This window comes from Aquarana catesbeiana, linkage group LG03, assembly GCF_042186555.1.
Source record: "Aquarana catesbeiana isolate 2022-GZ linkage group LG03, ASM4218655v1, whole genome shotgun sequence".
Taxonomy (NCBI): domain Eukaryota; kingdom Metazoa; phylum Chordata; class Amphibia; order Anura; family Ranidae; genus Aquarana; species Aquarana catesbeiana.
The window spans coordinates 61,923,716-61,945,690 of NC_133326.1; the positions used below are offsets into that span (position 1 = coordinate 61,923,716).

At 43.7% G+C, this 21,975-nt stretch overlaps 1 protein-coding gene across 1 annotated transcript in view; it reads right to left on the reverse strand.

Moving 5' to 3' along the window:
- Positions 1-21,975, reverse strand: part of HOMER2 (homer scaffold protein 2) — a 287,886-nt gene that overhangs the window by 99,416 nt on the left and 166,495 nt on the right. Inside the window, exon 5 of the mRNA XM_073618606.1 lies at positions 18,043-18,182. Within this exon, the coding sequence (XP_073474707.1) occupies positions 18,043-18,182 (140 nt within the window). The remainder of the gene's footprint in view (positions 1-18,042; positions 18,183-21,975) is intronic.

The window sequence follows — 21,975 nt, forward strand, 5'->3', positions numbered from 1 at the left end:
TGGCGATCCACAGTCACATTCACCCCTATTTGCAGAAGGAGTAATGTGTCCCAGGAGAATGCAGCTAACGGTAAACAGATGTCGACTCTCACTTTTACAGTAGATGTAAACCAATACATGTAAACAAAATGTTGCAATACATGCACATTTCTCCACGTTTTATCCATTTAATCAGAATGCAAGTGCAGGAAAATAAAATGTTGATGTACTAAAAATGTGTAAAAATATAGTGTGCCCCTACCTTTTTTTTTTTTTTTGACATGACAACAGTGCATTTTCAACTGTGATTTTTTTTTTTTGTTGACTTCATTACTGACTGATTACAAGGTTCAAAGACCTCTCAGCCCCTTCCCTACGCCCTTGTGCACAGGTAGTTTTTGACACTTATCAAACTAATATCACAAAACAAGTTGGGCGGCACAGTGGTGTAGTGGGTAGCACTCTCGCCTAGCAGTAAGAAGGGTCACTGGTTCGAACCCCAACCACGACACTACCTGCCTGGAGTTTGCATGTTCTCCCTGTGCCTCCGGGTACTCCGGTTTCCTCCCACACTACAAAGACATGCTGGTAGGTTAATTGGATCCTGTCTATATTGTCCCTAGTATGTATGAATATGAGTTAGGGACCTTAGATTGTAAGCTCCTTGAGGGTATAGGGACTGATGTGAATGTATAATATATATGTAAAGCGCTGCGTAAATTGACGGCGCTATACAAGTACCTGAAATAAATAAATAAAAATAAATAAGTTCAATGGTGTATTTAGCTGACCAAATGGGAGAAAATAAGATAAGTTCATTGTGAGGGTTTACAAGCAGATTAACCTAGTGGCAAGTCTCATTACTGGAGCTCCCCATGGTGCTGAAACAGGATTTATACACAGTTTCAGCATGGGGAGGGCTAAAGTTCTCTTTTTTTGACAAACAGTGTGAGAGTCTCAGACATCCACCACTGGGAGTGCCGGCACAGGAGGGAGCTCGTCCCGGCTCCCGTAATCACTTGAGGCAAAGAACAGTCTCCCTGCAGCCGTATATCTGTGCCGTCTCTTGAATGAATGTGTGAGTGGCAACCTCAGCCTGGACCCTGACCAGGCCACGCACCCAAAATGAGCTTAGTCATGGGCGGAGCTAAACATGTTGAGGGCACGGCCTGGTCGGAGTCCAGGCTGAGGTTGCCACTCAGACATTCATTCAAGGGACAGCATCGATGTGCGGCTGCCGGGAGACCTTTCTTTACTTCTTCAATTGGGGCCTCATTCAGGTTAAATGATAAAGATGGCCGTGCCACTAAAATCAAGCTGCCCAGAAAGCTATCCCTGAAAAAAACAAACAAAAAAAAAACAACAACTTACTTTTACCACCTTCCTTGTTGCCAGACACCACTTTGATGTAGAGAAATTCTGAAAGTGAACTATTTTCAGAAACGGACACTTATGGTCTCCCAGTCCCTTGCTGAGCTCAATGGTTCTTTCCACTGATCCCTATATCGCTATAGGACACATTAATGGAGTGGGGGACTGTGGGAGAAACCAATGAATGCAATAGGTATCTAAAAATGTGATACTTCCAGAAGTGTTATTCTGTAGAGACTTCCTTGAACAATATCCCTGCATCAGCATATTCTTTGGCAGCACAGGCAACAGGCAAGAATAATATTTATTATCTTTTGCAGGGTTAGCTTTTTGGTGCACTTTCATTTTAATAAAGGAACCGTCTCAGCTCAGGGCTTCAAAAAAAGCTGGATATTGCCCAAAAAAACAACAGACTGACGTGTGTGTCATAGGCTTTCATTACCATCTGGTCCCTCGCTTTCTGTACTGATGACTAGTTCAAAGAGACAGGAAGCAAGGAGAAATCTCTTTGATGGGGAAAGAGATGGCAAAACAACTTTTTTATTTGTAGAATTAGACCTGTGCATTTTTATTGCTGTATACCGGTATTTAAGAAAATGGCAACACTGGAAATCAGCCAGTGAACTGCAAATTTTATTGAAGACTATGTTAAAATCAGGAGACAAAAAACTAGGGACTTTCTAGGACAGCACCCAAGAAAATATATTCAACACATAAATATAAAAAAAAATTCCAAATGTATTAATCATATCATATAAACATTTAAAGAATCACATATGATACACAATAACCTTTGCTTTTTAAACAGTACACTACAAAGACCACTTAAATATTTGCATTGTACAATGTCCTGTTTCACAGGTAACAGTTGCGGTCAACATGTTTTGTAGATATCTCAACTTCAAGACTGTCAATGAAAGGGCTCCAAGAAAACTATGCAGTTCCATTGATCGCAGTATAGTGGTCACACTACATTTATGGCATCAAATGGTTACCGCAATCTCTGGGCTTATTTCTATTTTGTGGATTGGGAAGGAAGGAGGTCTCCTCCAACACTACCATTTTATGAAGGACATCATGTCCTGAACATTTCCTTCTTTAGTCCTATATAGAAGTAACCCAGCAGCTTTTTCCCTGTAGAAATAAGTGTAGTCTTAGATTGCAGTCACCATATGATGCCATAAATGAAGCGACATCAATGAAATTGCATGCAAATATTATATATATATATATATATATATATATATATATATATATATATATATATATATATACATATACATACATACACACACACACACAGTGTATATACATACACACAGTATCTCACTAAAGTAAATACACCCCTCACATTTTTGTAAATATTTTATTATATCTTTTCATGTGACAACACTGAAGAAATGACACTTTGCTTCAATGTAAAGTAGTGAGTGTACAGCTTGTATAACAGTGTAAATTTGCTGCCCCCTCAAAAAAAACTCAACACACAGTCATTAATGTCTAAACCGCTGGCAACAAAAGTGAGCACACTCCTAAGTGAAAATGTCTAAATTGGGCCCAAAGGGTCAATATTTTGTGTGGCCACCAGCCACTGCCTTAACCTTCTTGGGCATGGAGTTCACACCAGAGCTTCATAGGTTGCCACTGGAGTCCTCTTTCACTCCTCCATGATGACATCACGGAGCTGGTGGATGTTAGAGACCTTGCGCTCCTCCACCTTCCGTTTGAGGATGCCCCACAGATGTTCAATAGGGTTTAGGTCTTGAGACATGCTTGGCCGGTCCATCACCTTTACCCTGAGCTTCTTTAGCAAGGCAGTGGTCGTCTTGGAGGTGTGTTTAGGGTCGTTATGTTGGAATACTACCCTGTGGCCCAGTCTCCGAAGGGAGGGGATCATGCTCTGCTTCAGTATGTCACAGTACATGTTGATATTCACGGTTCCCTCAATGAACTGTAGCTCCCCAGTGTCGGCAACACTCATGCAGCCCCAGACCATGACACTCCCACCACCATGCTTGACTGTAGGCAAGACACACTTGTCTTTGTACTCCTCACCTGGTTGCCGCCACACACACTTGACACCATCTGAACCAAATAAGTTTATCTTGGTCTCATCAGACTTCCAATAATCCATGTCCTTAGTCTGCTTGTCTTCAGCAAACTGGTTGTGGGATTTCTTGTGCATCTTCTTTAGAAGAGGCTTCCTTCTAGGACAACAGCCATGCAGACCAATTTGATGCAGTGTGTGGCGTATGGTCTGAGAACTGACAGGCTGACCCTTCCACCCCTTCAACCTTTGCAGCAATGCTGGCAGCACTCATACATCCATTTCCCAAAGACAACCTCTGGATATGACGCTGAGCAGGTGCACTCAAATTCTTAGGTCGACCATGGCGAGGCCTGTGTGGAACCTGTCCTGTTAAACCACTGTATGGTCTTGGCCACTGTGCTGCAGCTCAGTTTCAGGGTCTTGGCAATCTTCTTATAAACTAGGCCAGGGATATGCAATTAGCGGACGTCCAGCTGTTGCAGAACTATACGTCCCATGAAGCATAGCAAGACTATAACAGCCACAAGCATGACAACCAGAGGCAGAGGCATGATGGAACTTGTAGTTTTGCAACAGCTGGAGAGTGACCAGTATGAGAGAGTGAGAGCGCCACATTTAACAAACCTGCTCCCCATTCACACCTGAGACCTTGTAACACTAACTAGTCACATGACACCGGGGAGGGAAAATGGCTAATTGGGCCCAATTTGGACATTTTCACTTAGGAGTGTGCACACTTTTTGTTGCCATTAATGGCTGTGTGTTAAGTTATTTTGAGGGGACAGCAAATTTACACTGTTATACAAGCTGTACACTCACTACTTTACATTGTAGCAAAGGGTCATTTCTTCAGTGTTATCACATAAAAAGATATAATAAAATACTTACAAAATTATATATATAAAGTATCAAAAAGAATATTGTATCGTGCATCATAGGTGGTTATTTAAAAGTGTTATATGATATACGGTAACGGTATACTTTTTGAATCCACTGAATATGTTAAAATCAGGAAATTCGATCAGTTCATTTTAATCTGGGCAATATGCAATCCCAAGCAGTTGGAATTTAAAAAGCTTATAACATGCTTCTGAGTAGGTCACAAGATTCTGTGTTATATACACCTTCCTTTCTCTTCTGTGTCAGAAACCAAGAGGTTCCTGAAGACATATTTTGACTTAACCTGCCTTCAATCCAAAAAGATTCTTACCCTAAGTTTTACCACTGCATAGTCCATCTTTGCCCTTGTGCGACCTTCATCACCATGTTCTGTATGGTTGTTTTTTTATTTCCCTTTTTTGTACCTATTATTTTTATACCATTTCCTTATTTGGAAATCCTTTTACTGTAATCTAAAAACCTTTAAAAAAAAAAAAAGATTTTACACAAAACCGGATACTTTAATACTGGTGCTGCTACTTTGCAGGTCAGAACTGTAATCACTGGGCGTAGATTCTTCAGACATTGGATCAGGTGAGTATTCTGCTACCAGTGGCAGCTGGTGGTATATTTTTTTGGGGGAGGGCATCAAACAAATGTATCCAACCCCCCCCCCCCCCATGTAAGCTAACCGGCCCCGCACTTATCCTATCTAGGTCGCAGCTGCTCCCCCTGCATCTCCTCCCTCCCTGCAAAACGCCCTGCGTCTCCTCCCTCCATGCGCCGTGCATCTCCGCCCTTCTCCTCCTAGGCAGCCAATCGGATCTCGCCTCTCCTTTTGGCCAATCAGGTGATGGGTCTCATGACCAGCTTCCTGATTAGCTGGGAGGAGAATCAGTGTGACAAAAGCGAATATTCATTCGCTATTGTCACACAAGTGGGTGTGCTTGGGGCACAGTGCTCTGACCCCGAGCCCACCCTTTTTTGAAGCCTATTAGAGCCTCTGGCTCACATGCTTAAAAAACAAAAAAAAACCCCATTGAAATCCATGCGTCCGGCGCCCCGCATGTAGATTAGGGGCCGGACGCATGGATAGAGGGGCGGTGCCGCTGCGCCCTGTATGGTCGGGTCGCCACTGTCTGCTACAGAGTTTAGCGTTAGGGACTCGCTTAGTTTAAAGAGTTTAAGGATGTTAGTTTACGTGACAGGGTTATGTTAGAGGTTAAGTGTAAGGGGGCAGGTTACATTTTAAGGGATTAAGGGGCAGGTTACATTTTAAGGGATTAAGGGGCAGGTTACATTTTAAGGGATACATTAATGTTAATGACATTGTACACATTAGGGGACCACTATTTACTTTCCCATGGCCAAGAACATACCAGTCCAAAATAGTGGTTACATAGCCTACCTACTTTCAAAAGCTAGCAAGGTAGTTCAACAGAGGCCATCATTGTGACCATTCCTGCTACTTTACAACACTCTTACCAACACAAAGCTGCTTTTCAGGTTAAGCTTAGGCACCAGTATGAATGCCTGAGATCAGAGACATTACGTTTGGCTGGCAATCTATTAAAGTGATACTAAGCACACACTCCTTCATGTACATTGCTCCCTCTATTTCTGTATATGGATGATGGCACTGTAATTATGTTAATTTAAATAAAAAAAAAAAAAAAAAAACATAGTATCAAGTACCTTTGTTGTAATTGATATACAGCTGTCACATGACCCAGCCTGTCTGCACAGAAACATAAGCAGGAGGAGCTTCTAGTCCTCTGCTGCTGGTCACATTTTTTAAATAAAAACAAAAAAAACAAACATAAAAAAAAAAACAAAAAAAAAAAACAGGCATTGGAATACAGAGTAAATGTAAATAAATATCAATACATTTTTTAAACTGGTATACAAATATACACTCACTGGCCACTTTATTAGGTACACCTGCTCACTTGCTTGGTAACACAAATTGCTAATCAGCCAATCACATGGCAGCAACTCAATGCATTTAGGTATCTAGACTTGGTGAAGACAACTTGCAGAAGTTCAATAGAGAAGAAATGTCTGCACATTGAAGAAAGTCCAATTTGCCGTTTATTGAATCACCAAAGTGACATAAGAGGACACCAGTATACAGTCTTGTAGACGCATTTCACACAGTACAATTGTGCTTAATCATTACCAAAGAAATTCCAGAAGTTCAAACCGAGCATCAAAATGGGAAAGAAAGGGGATTTAAGGGACTTTGAATGTGGCATGGTTGTTGGTGCCAGACGGGCTGGTCTGAGTATTTAAAAAAAACTGCTGATCTATTGGGATTTTTACGCACAACCATCTCTAAGGTTTACAGAGAATGGTCCTAAAAGGAGAGAAAATAACAGTGAGCAGCAGTTTTGTGGAGGAAAATGCCTTGTTGATGTGAGAGATCAGAGGAGAATGGGCAGACTAGTTGGAGATGATAGAAAGGCAACAGTAACTCAAATAACCACTCGTTACAGCCAAGGAATGCAGAATACCATCTCTGAACGCACAACACTTTAAACCTTGAAGCAGATGGGCTACAGCAGCAGAAGACTACAGTACACCGGGTGCCACTCCTGTCAGCCAAGAACAGGAAACTGAGGCTACAATTCGCACACACTCACCAAAATTGAACAATAGAAGATTGGAAAAACGTTGCCAGGTCTGAGGAGTCTAGATTCAGCTGCAACATTCAGATGGTAGGGTCAGAATTTGGCATAAACATGAAAGCATGGATCCATCCTGCCTTGTATCAACGGTTCAGGCTGGTGGTGGTGTAATGGTGTGGGGGGATATTCTCTTGGCACACTTTGGGCCCCTTAGTACCAACTGAGCATCATTTAAATGCCACGACCTACCTGAGTATTGTTGCTGACCATGTCCATCCCTTTATGACTACAGTTTACCCATCTTCTGATGGCTCCTTCCAGCAGGATAATGCACCATGTCACAAAGCTCCAATCATCTCACCACTGGACAATGAGGTCCCTGTACTCCAATGGCCTCCACAGTCACCAGATCTCAATCCAATAGAGCACCTTTGGGATGTGGTGGAACGGGAGATTTGCATCTCAGATGTGCAGTCAACAAATCTGCAGCAACTGCGTGATGTTATGTCAATATGGACCAAAATCTCTGAGGAATGTTTCCAACACCTTGTTGAATATATGCCACTAAGAATTAAGACAGATCTGAAGGCAAAAGGGGATCCAACATGGTACTAGCACAGTGTAGCTAAAAGTGGTCAGTGAGTATATATTTGAAGTCAAATCTTTATTATTTTGTCTAAATAACATCGTGTGGGTAGATTTCTGCGGGTCACAGGCTTTCACGCCCCTCCAGTCTGTGTCTTAGAATAAGAGGGAGGTAAAGCCACCATTAATCTACAGTACATGTAATATCCAGTCCCTATTGTGTTTAGCCAGTTAGTGGGCGTGGAGGAGGATTGAGGGAGTGGGCTGTCATTTACCACTATGTATACACCCACATGTGTGACTTCTATAGTCACATGGGCTGCTCAGATGTGATCGGGAGGAAATGCTCAGCATAGAAACTGAAAACTGAGCATGTGCAGAGTTGCCACCACAGCTGCAAAATCCCTAGTTGAATTAAGGATATGAACAGAAGGTGGCAATAGAGAGCAGCAAAATCAACCAGATTTTTGCAGAATACAGAAATAGAATCCCATAATGACTGAGCAAGTATGAACAGCATGTAATACACCATTTATTGATATTTTTTTATGACGTGGGTTTAGTGACACTTTAATTCCATATTAATTGTGCACATCTGAGAAGTCGAAAAAGCACCATCTGCTGCTTGTTTATATATAGAATTGTATAGAAGATTAAATATATTAAAATTAAATAATAAAATTAACCACTTGGTGCCGGCACCTCCTGGCCCTTTAAGGGGTTTCAGATGCCGGGAGGCGTGGAGGGGTTTATAATCGTGTGACTACCAGGTGGCACTGATGAGGGGGTAGGAATATACCGCACTTATGGGCACTGGTGGACATTGATGGGTGGCACTTATGGGCAGCAGTGACTGGCATCACTAATTGGTGGCACTAGTGGCCACCTTTATTGTAATCAGGGCACTGATGATCAGTGCCCTGATTACATATCGAAATGTCCTCTGTGAGGAGATGCCGCTGAACGGCTCTCCTTGCCATACGCTCTGTCAGTGTGAGGCGAGGAGCGCCGATTACCAGCATCTCCCTGTTAACCCCAATCACATGGTTAAAGAGCCGTGGCTCTTTACAGAGACCAGTGTCGCGCTGTGTCCTAGCAACATGGCGCGGCTGCGATCGGCACGCGAGATCGGCCGTTCTGGGACGCCGTCATATGACGGCGTCCCAGAACGAGAGCAGCACCACCCCGTCAATTGACTGGCTGGTTTGGCTGTACTTTATCTGTGGATCACAGGAGTGCAGTTTGTTTTGCACTCCTGTGACCCGTTTTCAGCAGAGAGCGAGCTGAAGTCCGCTCTCTGCTGATGTCACAGAAGTCGATCCAGGGTCCGCATCATTACGACAATGGAAGTCAGGATTCGCCAGGTCCCTGGACCGACACTCGGCTCAGCCTCTTAGTGAATTGCTGAGAACCTGAGTCGGCAGCTCCACCCCCTTCACAGCCTAGTGCTCCAGAGAGCGAAGAGGGGGGCAGAGCAGAGTCTGCAGCTCTCTACTCACGGAGCGGTGAGAACCGAGCAATCGGCGGTGTTCGATCGCTGTGTTCTCAGTGTAGAGGCGCCGGGGGACAGATGCAGCATCGGACCAATGCTGCATCTACCTAGGCAAGTACGATACTATAAAAACCCAACCCCATACGTCTCTTAACTATTGCCATCACAAGGGGAGAGAAAGACCCCTTAAGATAGCATTGAACAGTGACAGGTACTCTTTATTGAGACATATGTGTTATTTCTTTATGAATTTGACAATATCACCATATAGTAACAGCGTTTCAAATAAGAACTACTTGAATTTGTCCTACCGGTCAGTATCAACAATGAAAATGTAACAGGGTTTTCATGAATTTGGCACAGTGCTTCTGAATATATAAACACCGCCAGTTGCAAATGCTGTCAGAAACCATGAATCAGACTGAGACAGAAGTACAGTCAAATCACACTTGTTTAATAATAATAATAAAAAGGTAAACAGAGTTCAGGAACTGGAATGGATAGTCAGACAAGCCAAAATGTCAGGGAGCCAGGGAGGAGCGTAGAAGAACAGCAAGCAGGATCTGGAGGCAGAAGGAATGTTAGCAAGTCTTTAACAGGAACACAGGAGATCGTCTCTAGAGATGTGACCAAGGCGAAGGCAGAGATCATCTGGGCTGGACGGATTAAGTAGGCAGGACTGACGAGCAGGATATCATCAACAGGTGAGTCACTGTGGAGAGCTAGGAGCTGGCAATTGGCCGACAGCTGAGCTGCCAGCTCAGAGAAGGAAGGGCTGAGCCCAGCCCTGACAAATGCCTTCCTGAAATCGCATGTAATATCAATTATCTACAGCATAAAATACGATCTAAATACATATGCCCACTTTTTCCCATGTGACCCTTGGAGCTGGAGATTTAAGAGGTTACAAGGCATTTTCTTGTGCAAATTTCAACAATATAATGAAAGCCAAAAGAAAACATTTTTTCCTTGTGTGCTAGAACAGCAGCAGATTTCCTCGAGCGATTTCTAGAGAGTGATCATAGAGTAGTGAGGACAATAGTTTGTACGCTGCCAGAAGTAAAGGATTCCTTACGGCTTTTCTGTTCATCATATGTGAGCAGTGAGCAATGTCATCTTAATTCACTGTGACTTCCGAGCCAAATGCTGCTCATGCTTTTGCCCATGGGACATTCCATGATGCATTATGCCTTCTGGATACATGAGGACCACGTCCATCTCAAATGTAAGTGACAATCGCTGAAGGCTCCAAATAATGTATCACAATTCTATTTATATCCGATACATATGAAAAATCTGCCATAATGTGTAGAGAACTATGACAGGACATCTATGGATCTATCTCACAAAAGGTTGTTATACTAGAGTTATGTGACATAATTCAACATGGAAGTTTCAAGATATACTAAGATAATCGAATCAACTAAATTGTTATCAGGAACATAAGCAAAGGTTTAACTCCGTATTAAGAATGCATCATTAACCACTTCAGCCCCGGAAGGATTTACCCACTTCCTGACCAGGCCATTATTTGCGATACAGCACTGCGTTGCTTTAACTGACAAGTATGCGGTCATGCGACATTGTACAAAAACAAAATGTACGTCCTTTTTTCCCCCCACAAATATAGAGCTTTCTTTTAGTGGTATTTGAACATCTCTGCTTTTTTAACTTTTTGCGCTATAAACAATAAAAGAGCGACAATTTTGAAAAAAAAAAAAACATTTTTTTTTACTTCTTGCTATTAAAAAAATATCCAAAAAAAAACCCCCTGACATTTCTTCATCAGTTTAGGCCAATATGTATTCTTCTACGGATTTTTGGTAAAAAAACCAAAAAAAATCACAATAAGCATATATTGATTGGTTTGCGCAAAAGTTAGAGCGTCTACAAAATAGCATTTTTATTTATTTATTTTTTTACTAGTAATGGCTGTGATCAGCGATTTTTAGCAGGATTGCGACATTGCGGTGGACAAATCAGACACTTTTTTGGGACCAGTGACATTTATACAGCGATCAGAGATAAAAAATAGCCACTGATTACTGTATAAATGTCACTGGCAGGGAAGGGGTTAACACTAGGGGGTGATCAAGGGGTTAAGTGTTCCCTAGGGAGGTGTTTCTGTGGGGGGAGTGGACTGACAGGAGAGTAGAGAGATCGCTGTTCCCGATTAGTAGGTCTCTCTACTTCCCTGACAGACCGGGATCTGTCCGTTTACATTGACAGATCCTCATTCCGGCTCTCTGAGGAGCGATTGCGGGTCACCAGCGGACATCGCGGCCGCTGGCCACCCACATCGGCGTCGCACTGCGGGCCCCCCTATAGCTCTTAAAGCGGCTGACATACACCTACAGCAGTTTACGCAGCCGCGCCAACCTGCCGCAGTATAATGGCAAGAGGTTAAGAAAACACAGAAGACAGAAAAGAAGACCAAGCGGTCCATCAAGTCTGCCCCATTTTAATTATTCTTATTACTTTTATATCCAAGTATAGACCTGTGTTTGTTCCAAGTATGTCTGAATCCAGTTACTGATGACTGACTCACTAACTGTGCTGGTATCGCTGTTCCTGAGGGAGCGAGGTGACCGATAGGAGTTTCCAGTTAAAGTCATAGTAAAGGATCGAATTTAAAAATACAAAATAAACATGTTATACGTACCTGCTCTGTGCAATGATTTTGCACAGATCAGCCCTCACCCTCCTCTTCTTAGGTCCCCCGCCAAGTGCCCCCCATAGCAAGCCGTGGGCTCCCTCCTGAGCTGGCTCTGGGTGTCTATTGACACACACACAGCAGCTTGGCCTTTCCTCTCTCGCTGGTTGTGATTGACAGAAGTGGGAGCCAACAGCTCCCGCTGCTGGCTCTGAACCAATGAGGAGGAAGAGAGCCTCTGCTGTCGTGCACATCACTGGATCGAGATCAAGTAAGTATTTAGGGCGGTTGCAGGGGAGCTGCATGCAGGTTTTTTACCTTAATGCATAGAATGCATTAAGGTAAAAGTACCTTCTGCCTTTAGAACCACTTTCAAGCTAAATTCCAAACAATAAAAAAAGAAAAAAGAAAAACACTCTGCTGCATTCTACCTGTAGTGACGAGCAATGTCAGGATGGCAGGAGGAAAGACCAGAGGAAGCAGAGTAATCACTCACCACTATGCTGCTGATACTCCTTTGTCCAACCAGCAGGGTGGGGAGGTGACAATATTCTCTGCTAAGAGTTAAAGTGATTGTAAGGGTTTTTTTTTTTTTTTTTAAACAACAAACATATCATACTTACCTCCACTGTGCAGCTCGTTTTGCAGAGTGGCCCCGAACACTGGCTTCTGGGGTCCCCCGGCGGCTCTCACCCCCTAGGAGAAGCGCTCTCCCGAGGGGGTTACCTTGCGGGCGTGATCACTAGTCCAGCATTCGGCGTACATAGCTGCCAAATGTATGACTCGGCCCCAACACCCGCATCATTGAATTTGATTGACAGCAGTGGGAGCCAATGGCTGCGCTGCTATCAAACTATCCAATCAAGAGCCGAGAACCCCGGGCAGAGAGACAGCGCGTCCCCGCCAGTTCAAGTTCCAGTGATCAGGAAAGTAAAAGAGGTGGGGGGTTTGGGCTGGGGGCCCGGTCACTACCAGGTGTTTTTTTACATAGGATGCATTAAGGTGAAAAAACACGAAGGTTTACAACCCCTTTAAAGGGATAGAGTGATGTCATCTCCCCACCCCTTGCCTGCCGATTGGACAGAGAAGGATCAGCAACACAGTATTCAGCCATCACTCTGCTCATTCTATTCCTATCTTTTTGCAGCATATTTAAACTCCTGTCTGAATCATAAAGTGGCTGTTCAGAAACGTGAATCCATGTACAGATAAGACAGTGCACCTATATGTGTTTCAACATTCAGCTTTAATATTGTTTGACAATACACATGTGCTATTAATCCATCCATTGATAATCCATATTATAATCCATCCTATATCTGATTTGCCACATTGGCTTCATCAACACAGTGGGGTTTATTTACTAAAGTTGGAGAGTGCAAAATCAGGCTCACCTCTGCATAGAAACCAATTAGCATCTAACCTCAACTAAGGCCAGCCATATTATTATTATTATTATACAGGATTTATAAAGTGCCGACAGTTTATGCAGCACTTTACAACAATTGAGGGCAGACAGTACAGTTACAATACAATTTAATACAGTAGGAATCAGAGGGCCATACACAGTTGGAATCTCAGCTGGTTCAGCAGGAACTGGCCGAGATTCGAACCATTAATGGTTCAGGCTGAATGTACCAAGTTGATCAATCAACTTGGATACAACCAGCCTGCTGGATTCTCTTGCAATTACCACTATCGGCTGCTATAGCCTCTAGCGATAATCATGGTCTTCTCCCGGCATGGACCGCTTCCCCTGGTCGCTGGGAAAATACAATTGCTGATTCCCATGTCAGCACTGTCTGTGTTAATGGGGCAATTGTGGTTGCAGGAAAAATTCACACTGTGTATGGCTTGCCTAAGCTTTGGCAATAAAACCTGGAAGCTGATTGGTTTCTTTGCAGAAGTGAGCCCGATTTTGCACTCTCTAGCTTTAGTAAATAAACCCCCCAATGACATTATTGAGGCATTCTGAGTAGAATTGATAAAAGAGGTGGTGCAACATCCGAAGAGGTTTGTTGTTTGGTGGGTGGAGGCTGATGGGCAAATCTGAGACTAGTTCGCCATCAGGTCCGCCTCCCTTGTGAATGACAGCTATTGGACTGAATAGTGGCTATGGAATCCGCCCACTGCCATCCGCCGTCAATCACGAGGGAGGCGAACCGGATGGGAAACGTTGAAAGACTAGTTCCCCACCAGGTCGACCTGCCTTGTGATTGACAGCGGACAGCACCGGGCAGATTCCATAGCTACTAGCGGGCTGTGTAGCATTTTGGAATCCACCTACTGTCATCAGCTGTCAATCACAAGCCAGACAGACCTGATGGGGAACTAGTCTCTCAGCCCAGAGACTGAGTTATCTACAAACTGGAGGCAATTATTCTTATTCTGTCGCAGCCACAGTGACCAATTGCAAAAGTGACACAAATAACTAAACTAAATGTTAGAACATGGGCCTCATTCAAAGTCCCAAAATCCCTCATCAACCTACTTTGCTATACAGGGATGGAGGCACGTGACCCGCTGATGTTTTTGACTATATTCTGGTACAATAATTTTTTATTGAAAAAAAAAACAAAAAACAAAGCCAAAATACCGGCTTGATGAAAAGGAAGGCAAAGGGTAACAAAACATCACATTTCACGTAAATACAAACAAAATATTTTATAACACACACACACATATATTTTATTTTTGTAAAGGCAATCAATAAACGCATCCGGCGACTGAGCCGGAAGTGGGAATGAGTAACTGGACTCGGAGGTCCAAGACATAGTAAGACAAACAGACAAATCAAAATGGACAAACAAAATAAAGAAAGGAAAAAACAAAAACAAAACCAAAAAAAAAAAAAAAAAAATAGGATTAAAAAAAAAAAAAAAAAATACAAAAACAAAAAAAGGGGGGTGGTAGGGAGGATAGGGTGGGGAAGGGTGAGGTGGGAAGAGCGAAGGTAAGAGTGAGGAAAGAGAAAAAGAAGATGTAGAATTAGGCCAGACGCGAGGAGGAGAGACAGGCTAGATAAGAATGGGAAAGGAGGAAGTGTAGACTTAGACAAGAAAAGAGCTCCGGGCCTGCGGGTTGGGTGGTATATTGGAACGGTCTGGAATACCCCAAGCTGGCTGGGGACAGAGCAGGAAGAGCATAAGGCCACCATAGATTCCACATTTTAGTAACTTAGGATGGGTGTCATGAAGTACACTGGTCATCTTTTCATGTAACATGAGGGCGGCCAAAATACTCTTCACTTCTGTAATACCAACCGAGGGTTCCGCCGGGCTCTAGCAATAGTGCGTTTTGCAGCAATGAAGAGGTAGGTGGCCAGCTTTTGTTGGTAGGAGAAGATACCCGAGAGGGGGCGTTTTTGACTATATTCATATGGTCTTTTTTATTTAGCATTCACTTGATATTTCTTTCTTCATTACAGGTGACAGATTTCACCTTTGGTGGTCTGCGATTCTTTACAGGATATGCCGAGTTTATATTCATGTGTACTCAGTATTTTGCCATACTTTTGCGGTTTAGCTACCTTTTTTATTTGCATGTGGTTTGCTTTGTTGGGCTGGCTGGTTGTCTCTGTACCCGGGAGCTGCAAAGAGTACCTTTTCCCCTTCCCCCCCTTGGGATGTGGGAGATGGAGATAGATAAATTTATAATAATATATATATATATATATATATATATATATATATATATATATATATATATATATATATATATATATATATATATATATATATACGTTAGAACTATTACTGAAATTGTTGCTTTGCATTGTGGTGTGGCAAAAGTTATTTCCCCCCGTCTTGTTTGGCAGGTGGTACTACAAGTGAATGGGGCTGTGTCGCAACCTTCCCAAGACCACGTGCGGTGTGGGCTTTTAGGGGTTTAAACAAAGCGTTAGGAGGTAACACAAAACACCCTCTGAAAAGCAAACCACTGCAGATCGCTCCTCAGAGGGCTAAGACAAATATAAATAAGCCCTTCCTTGGGTGGCACAGTGGTAAGAATATTTGCCTTGAAGCACTGCGGGCCTCAATTTGAATTCGGACAAGGACACTATCTGCATGGAGTTTGTCCCACTTTACAAAAACATTCTGGTAAGTTAATTAGCTCCTGCTGAAATTGGTCCTAGTGTGTGTATGCATGTGAGTTCAGAGTCTTAGATTTTACACCCATAAGGATAAGGCTGATGTGAAGGAATAGTATGTAAAGCACTGCATAAATTGCCGGCACAATATAAATACTCGCAAAAAGTAAATACTGTAAATCATCATACAATGATGCCCACAGACACCATTCAGCGAATGTTAACCATGTTTATCAAACCTTTGTAAAATATGGAGTCTCATGAATTGTCTCCCAGCATGCTGTAAACCTTTTGCTCTGTTACTCAAATAAATTGTTGTATTTAAAAGGTGAAAAAAACGTGTATTTAGCTTCTTGCCTGGAGTTAAGGTTTAATGAATCCCGCTGGTCGGACAGTCCTGCTGAGCACCAGGCAGTGCAGTCAGCATGTACAATAATGTGCTGCCAGAAGAGGAATTGGGATTAGATCAGAGGAGCGTCTTCCACCTACTCCTTGCTGAGTCTGGCCGTACTCACAGATTTTGCCAAGGAGAACTGGCAATCCTAATCTACAGTTTATTTACCACAAATATGTGGGTACAAAGCTGGCATGCACCAATAGGATGTCTGTGTTTGTTTTCTAACCTGTAATTATTCTTATGGACAATAACACTGATGTCTCTATGGTAGAGTTAATGTAAAACACCCAAACAGGCAGTTCACTTTGCAGGGGAAGTTGCACTTTGCAAAGGCATTATCCCCAGAGCTCGGTGAATGTGGTGACATTTTACTTTGTGAAGAATATCCAATCATGTGCAAGGAAACTAACCACTTGCTCACCAGGCACTTTAACCCCCTTCCTGTCCAGACTGATTTTCAGCTTTCAGCGCTGTCGCACTTTGAATGATAATTGCGCGGTCATACAACACTGTACCCATATGACATTTTTATCATTTTTTTCACACAAATAGAGCTTTCTTTTGATGGTATTTATTCACCACTGGGGTTATTTTTTTGCTAAACAAATAAAAATAAAAACCCAACATTTTGAAAAAAACAACAATAACCTTTTCATAGCTTGTTACAAAATCTAGCAAACAGGTAATTTTTCTCCTTCCCTGATGTGCGCTGATGAGGAGGCACTGATGGGCACTGACTAGCAGCACTGGTGGGCACTGTTGGGACTGCTCCGATTATCAGTGTAGATGTCCCTTTCACATAAGTCGGTTATTGGCTCTCCTCTCCTCATGCTGTCACCGTGAGGAAAGGAATACCGATAACCAGCTTGTGTTTATGACGTGACCAGCTGTCATTGGACATAGCTGATCACATGGTAAAGGTCCGCTGTGATTGGCTGTGTCTTCAGGATACAGTGAGCAATGGTTCCAGCAATGTAAGCCTGCGCTGTAGCCATCTTTCGGCTATAGAGCGGCCAGGAACTGGTTAAAAAATAATTTTGCTTGCACATGATTGGATGATGGGAGTCAGCAGAGCTTTACCCTAATTATTAAGCTTTAGGCCCATTTCACATGGGATTCAGCTTGTATAAGAGCAATGTGAACAACAAGCAATGACAAAGCATTTGCAGCGCTTTCAGCAAGCTGTGTTGAAGCTTTTACAGTACCATTCAGCTTCAGTTTGTAAATAAACACTGATCCTAATGGGAGTGCTGATTGCCACTTTAAGCAAGCTGCTAGCAGACTTCAGCAGGCTTCCAGCAAGCTTCAAGAAGTGGTAGCAGCTTGCTTAAAGTGTCAATCAGAACTCCCATTAGGATCTGTGTTCAACATTTACAAACTGGAGCTGAATGGTACTCTAAAAGCTTCAAAGCTTGCTGAAAGCTCTGCAAATGCTTTGTCAAAGCTTGCTGTTCACACTGAACTTATACAAGCTGAAGCCCATGTCAAACCTTAGGCTTGATTCACACCTATGCATTTTTAGTGCTTTTTGCATTTTGCAGATTTGCACTACAGCCCATTTAACATGGTTTCCTTTGCAACATGTTCTGTAGAGAAAATCTGCAAAATGCAAAAAGCACTAAAAAGGTGTGAATCCAGCCTTAGGGAAAATTCCCAAAAATAGTGCAACATCCCCTGCAAATGGAAGAGTCTATTTGCATATCAACCCAAATGTAAAATTGTCAGTTTCCTAAAAGGAATTAACCCTGACTACCATTTGAGGGACAGTAAAATCCAAAGAAATGGATGACTGGAACCTACAGAGCAGGAGATCCTGAGTATATATGCGTGCCTCAGCAGAAATCTGTATGCAGGAAACCAACCACCAATAAAACTAAAGGCCATGTCATATGGATGAGAAATCACAATGAGAAATTTACCTTTGTGCAAGGGCAGTTTTTAGTTTATCATTCTCAGTCTTCAGTTCAGAGTCAGGGGGTGTGCCGTGGCAGGCCTTTTCATCATCTGTCCCATTTATACTGGACGCTCGGGTGGACGAAGGCGTTTCCCGTCCCGACTCCTAAACAAAGATAGAAAACTTCAGACACCAACAATAGTAAATTCTGCCAAGAACGACACATGGATTCACCCAGCCATGGAAGTGTTAAAGGCATACCACAGCCACATTTGTTAAATCCCACGTCTTAATCAGCCCTAACAATCCTACCTGTATCTGGTAATAAAGTATCTAATCCAGGGGCCAGTAACTTTTTCAACATTAAGGGTTCTATCTATCAAATATTCGCTGTGCGAATATCTCAAGCATTTGCGTGTACACCATAATTGTTCGCCGTATTGTTTGTAATATGATTATTTCCTATGATTGTCAGCTCCATCTAGTAGCTATCATGTGGGTTTTTAAAAAAATACTGCATTATGACACTAGATTGAGCTGGCAATCAGAGCAGATAACCATATTACAAACAAAACAGTGAACATTTGTGGTGCACTTGCAAATGCTTAGAACATCTGTACACATATATACATAACGAAGAAACCTGAATGTCAGTTTACACATTTTAAACAACCAATGTGCCAGTGGACAAATAGGGCACCGTAGACCTTCGATCAGTCCCAATTCCTTTACCCTAAAGTGGTTGTAAACCGTTACATATACCCACTGAAGTGACTGGCCTCAAATGATACAGAGATGAAACAAATCCTACATAAGGATATCTGCAGCCCTGTTTTCGCTACATTCTCCTAAAACACACAGATCAAAGGCTATTTCTTGGCTCTAGCAGGCAGGGGACCAGGATCTGACATAACAGAGCAGGGAGACGAGTGCAATCTTAGACCTGAGTGGAGGGAAGAAACACACCCCACTCTACACTCTACACAGTCTCATAGGGAAACATGCACAGCTGAGGCTTTCAGTCACTTTCTGTGTGCTGGAGGGGATGCAGGGCCATGTCCTAGGATTCTGTGGTGTCAGCATAACCAGCCAGAAGTGATTCATGCATATAGCAGAGGGAAGAATTGGCAGACAGAAATCCAACTAGGTGCCTTGGATTGAGGCTAGTACATACTATAGAGCGGGGGTCAGCAACCTGTAGATCACGGCCAGGTGATTGGTAGATCGCAGTCTGGGCTTGTTGACCCACCATGCCAGAGAATCAAACAGAAGAAAACAAAACAACAAAATTGCCCAGAGGGGATATTACGGGCAGTAGACTAACAAGGATCAATAAATTCTAGGTACAAATGAAGTAACGTTTTATAAAACGTTACTTCATTTGTACCTAGAATTTATTGATCCTTGTTAGCCTACTGCCCGTAATATTCCCTCTGGGGCAATTTTGTTGTTTTGTTTTCTTCATTCTTTCGGGGATGTGGCAGAGACCCCTAGGCTCAGCTCTTTAGTGGTTCCTCTCTTCATTTATTCTTTCAGAGAATCAGAGTGCAATGCAGGAACTAATTGTAAAGTTGGAGCTGTAGTAGGGAGCAATAGCCGCATAAGCCGATGCCTCCTCTGTAGTGCCGGCTCCTGTCCTATGCGGAGTGATAACAACTGCACTCCACCTCTTATTCCAGCTAGTGGTCTACAGAGTGGTGTCAGGAGCAGGAAAGAAGAGATCTTCAGGTCAGTGTGAAGCAATACACTGGGCATAATAGTATAGGGCTGCTTTCACACTGATGCACTGTGGTTTACCCACACAACGGGTGCAGTGTACCTGCAGCTTTCCTGCAGGCTTTGCACTTAGCCATTGACTTCTATTATATCCTGCTGTTTTACCATCCCCAGATGAAATAGGTTGCACTCTTTACTATATCCCTTTCTTCCTCAAGTTTGCTTTCTCCTTTGTTTCCTTCTCTGTTTATGTTAAATGGCTACTAGACCATTATTTCTGAAGTTTTGTACCATATCTAAAGGCCCATACCCGGATGTTATAAAATGTTGCCTATGCAACCACATTGGACATGTCTTTGTACTCCATCCCTTACCCACTACTTTCACAGAGCTGGGGACGAACTGTCATGGCAACATTACTGTAGCTAATCAATCTCGTCCCCTTTTACGCAGTTTTGAGTGGGCTGGAGTGCAAATTAGTTGGTGTTTGAAATACAGTTGTGTTAATCATCTTCACATCTTGCGTTATGTCAAGGAAATAGCATATTTATTGGAAACTATGCTGTCCATTCCTACTGTAAATGCATCGCATTCTGATATGAGTCTTTGGAATTCTGATTGTGTTATATGCAAATGTTTAAGTCTTGTACTTACTTTTTTGCAATATCTAATAAAAAATGATTGGAAAACATACACATTTGTTTATCTAGTGCAGGATTCCACACAAGAACATACATCTATCTAGGATTTTCACTTCATAGTGAGGCTGGGTTCACACTGGTCCGACAAACGCTCCGACATTGGGAGCTCATGTCGCATGACGTGTGAAATTTAATGTTTCCCTATGGGAGCCGTCCTAACTGGTCCGACACAAGTCGTTCCGACTTTAGAAATGCTCCCTGTACTACTTTGGTCCGACTTTGATCCTACTTCAGTCTATTGACTATCATTGAAGTCGGGTCAAAGTCGGATTGCCGTCTTGCATGATCCGACTTTGGCACGCGACTTGTGCTCAGATGTTCTTGAGGGGGAACTCCGCGCCAAATTTTAAATAAAAAAACGGCATGGGTTCCCCCTCCAAGAGCATACCAGGCCCTTGGGTCTGGTATGGACCTTGAGGGGAACCCCCTACGCCGATAAAAACGGCGTGGGGGTCCCCCCCAATCCATACCAGACCCTTATCCGAGCACGCAGCCCGGCCGGACAGGAATGGGGGTGGGGACGAGCGAGCGCCCCCCCCCCTCCTGAGCCGTACCAGGCCGCATGCCCTCAACATGGGGGGTTGGTGCTTTGGGGGAGGGGGCGCGCTGCGGCCCCCCACCCCAAAGCACCTTGTCCCCATGTTGATGAGGACAAGGGCCTCTTCCCGACAACCCTGGCCGTTGGTTGTCGGGGTCTGCGGGCGGGGGGCTTATCGGAATCCGGGAGCCCCCTTTAATAAGGGAGCCCCCAGATCCCGGCCCCCCACCCTATGTGAATGAGTATGGGGTACAGCGTACCCCTACCCATTCACCTAGGAAAAAAGTGTCAATTTAAAAAAAAAACACTACACAGATTTTTAAAGCATTTTATTAGACAGCTCCGGGGGTCTTCTTCCGACTTCGGGGGTCTCTCCGGTTCTTCTCCACGCTCTCCGGATCTTCTGCCGGGCTCCTCCGCTCTCTTCTGCTCTTTTGCCGCTCTTTTGCTAAAGCGGAGGAGCCCGGTCTTCAATCTTCTGCCTTCTGCCTTCTGCCTTCTGCCTTCTGCCCTCTTCTCCTGATGTTGACACGACGCTCTCTGGGGCTAGAATGCTCTCTGTGCGCTCTGCTCTGACTTATATAGGCGGTGACCCCGCCCCCTTATGCCGTCACAGTCCCTGGGCATGCTGGGACTGTGACGTTTTAGGGGGCGTGGTCATCGGGTGATGACCACGCCCCCTAAAACGTCACAGTCCCAGCATGCCCAGGGACTGTGACGGCATAAGGGGGCGGGGTCACCGCCTATATAAGTCAGAGCAGAGCGCACAGAGAGCATTCTAGCCCCAGAGAGCGTCGTGTCAACATCAGGAGAAGAGGGCAGAAGGCAGAAGGCAGAAGGCAGAAGGCAGAAGGCAGAAGGCAGAAGATTGAAGACCGGGCTCCTCCGCTTTAGCAAAAGAGCGGCAAAAGAGCAGAAGAGAGCGGAGGAGCCCGGCAGAAGATCCGGAGAGCGTGGAGAAGAACCGGAGAGACCCCCGAAGTCGGAAGAAGACCCCCGGAGC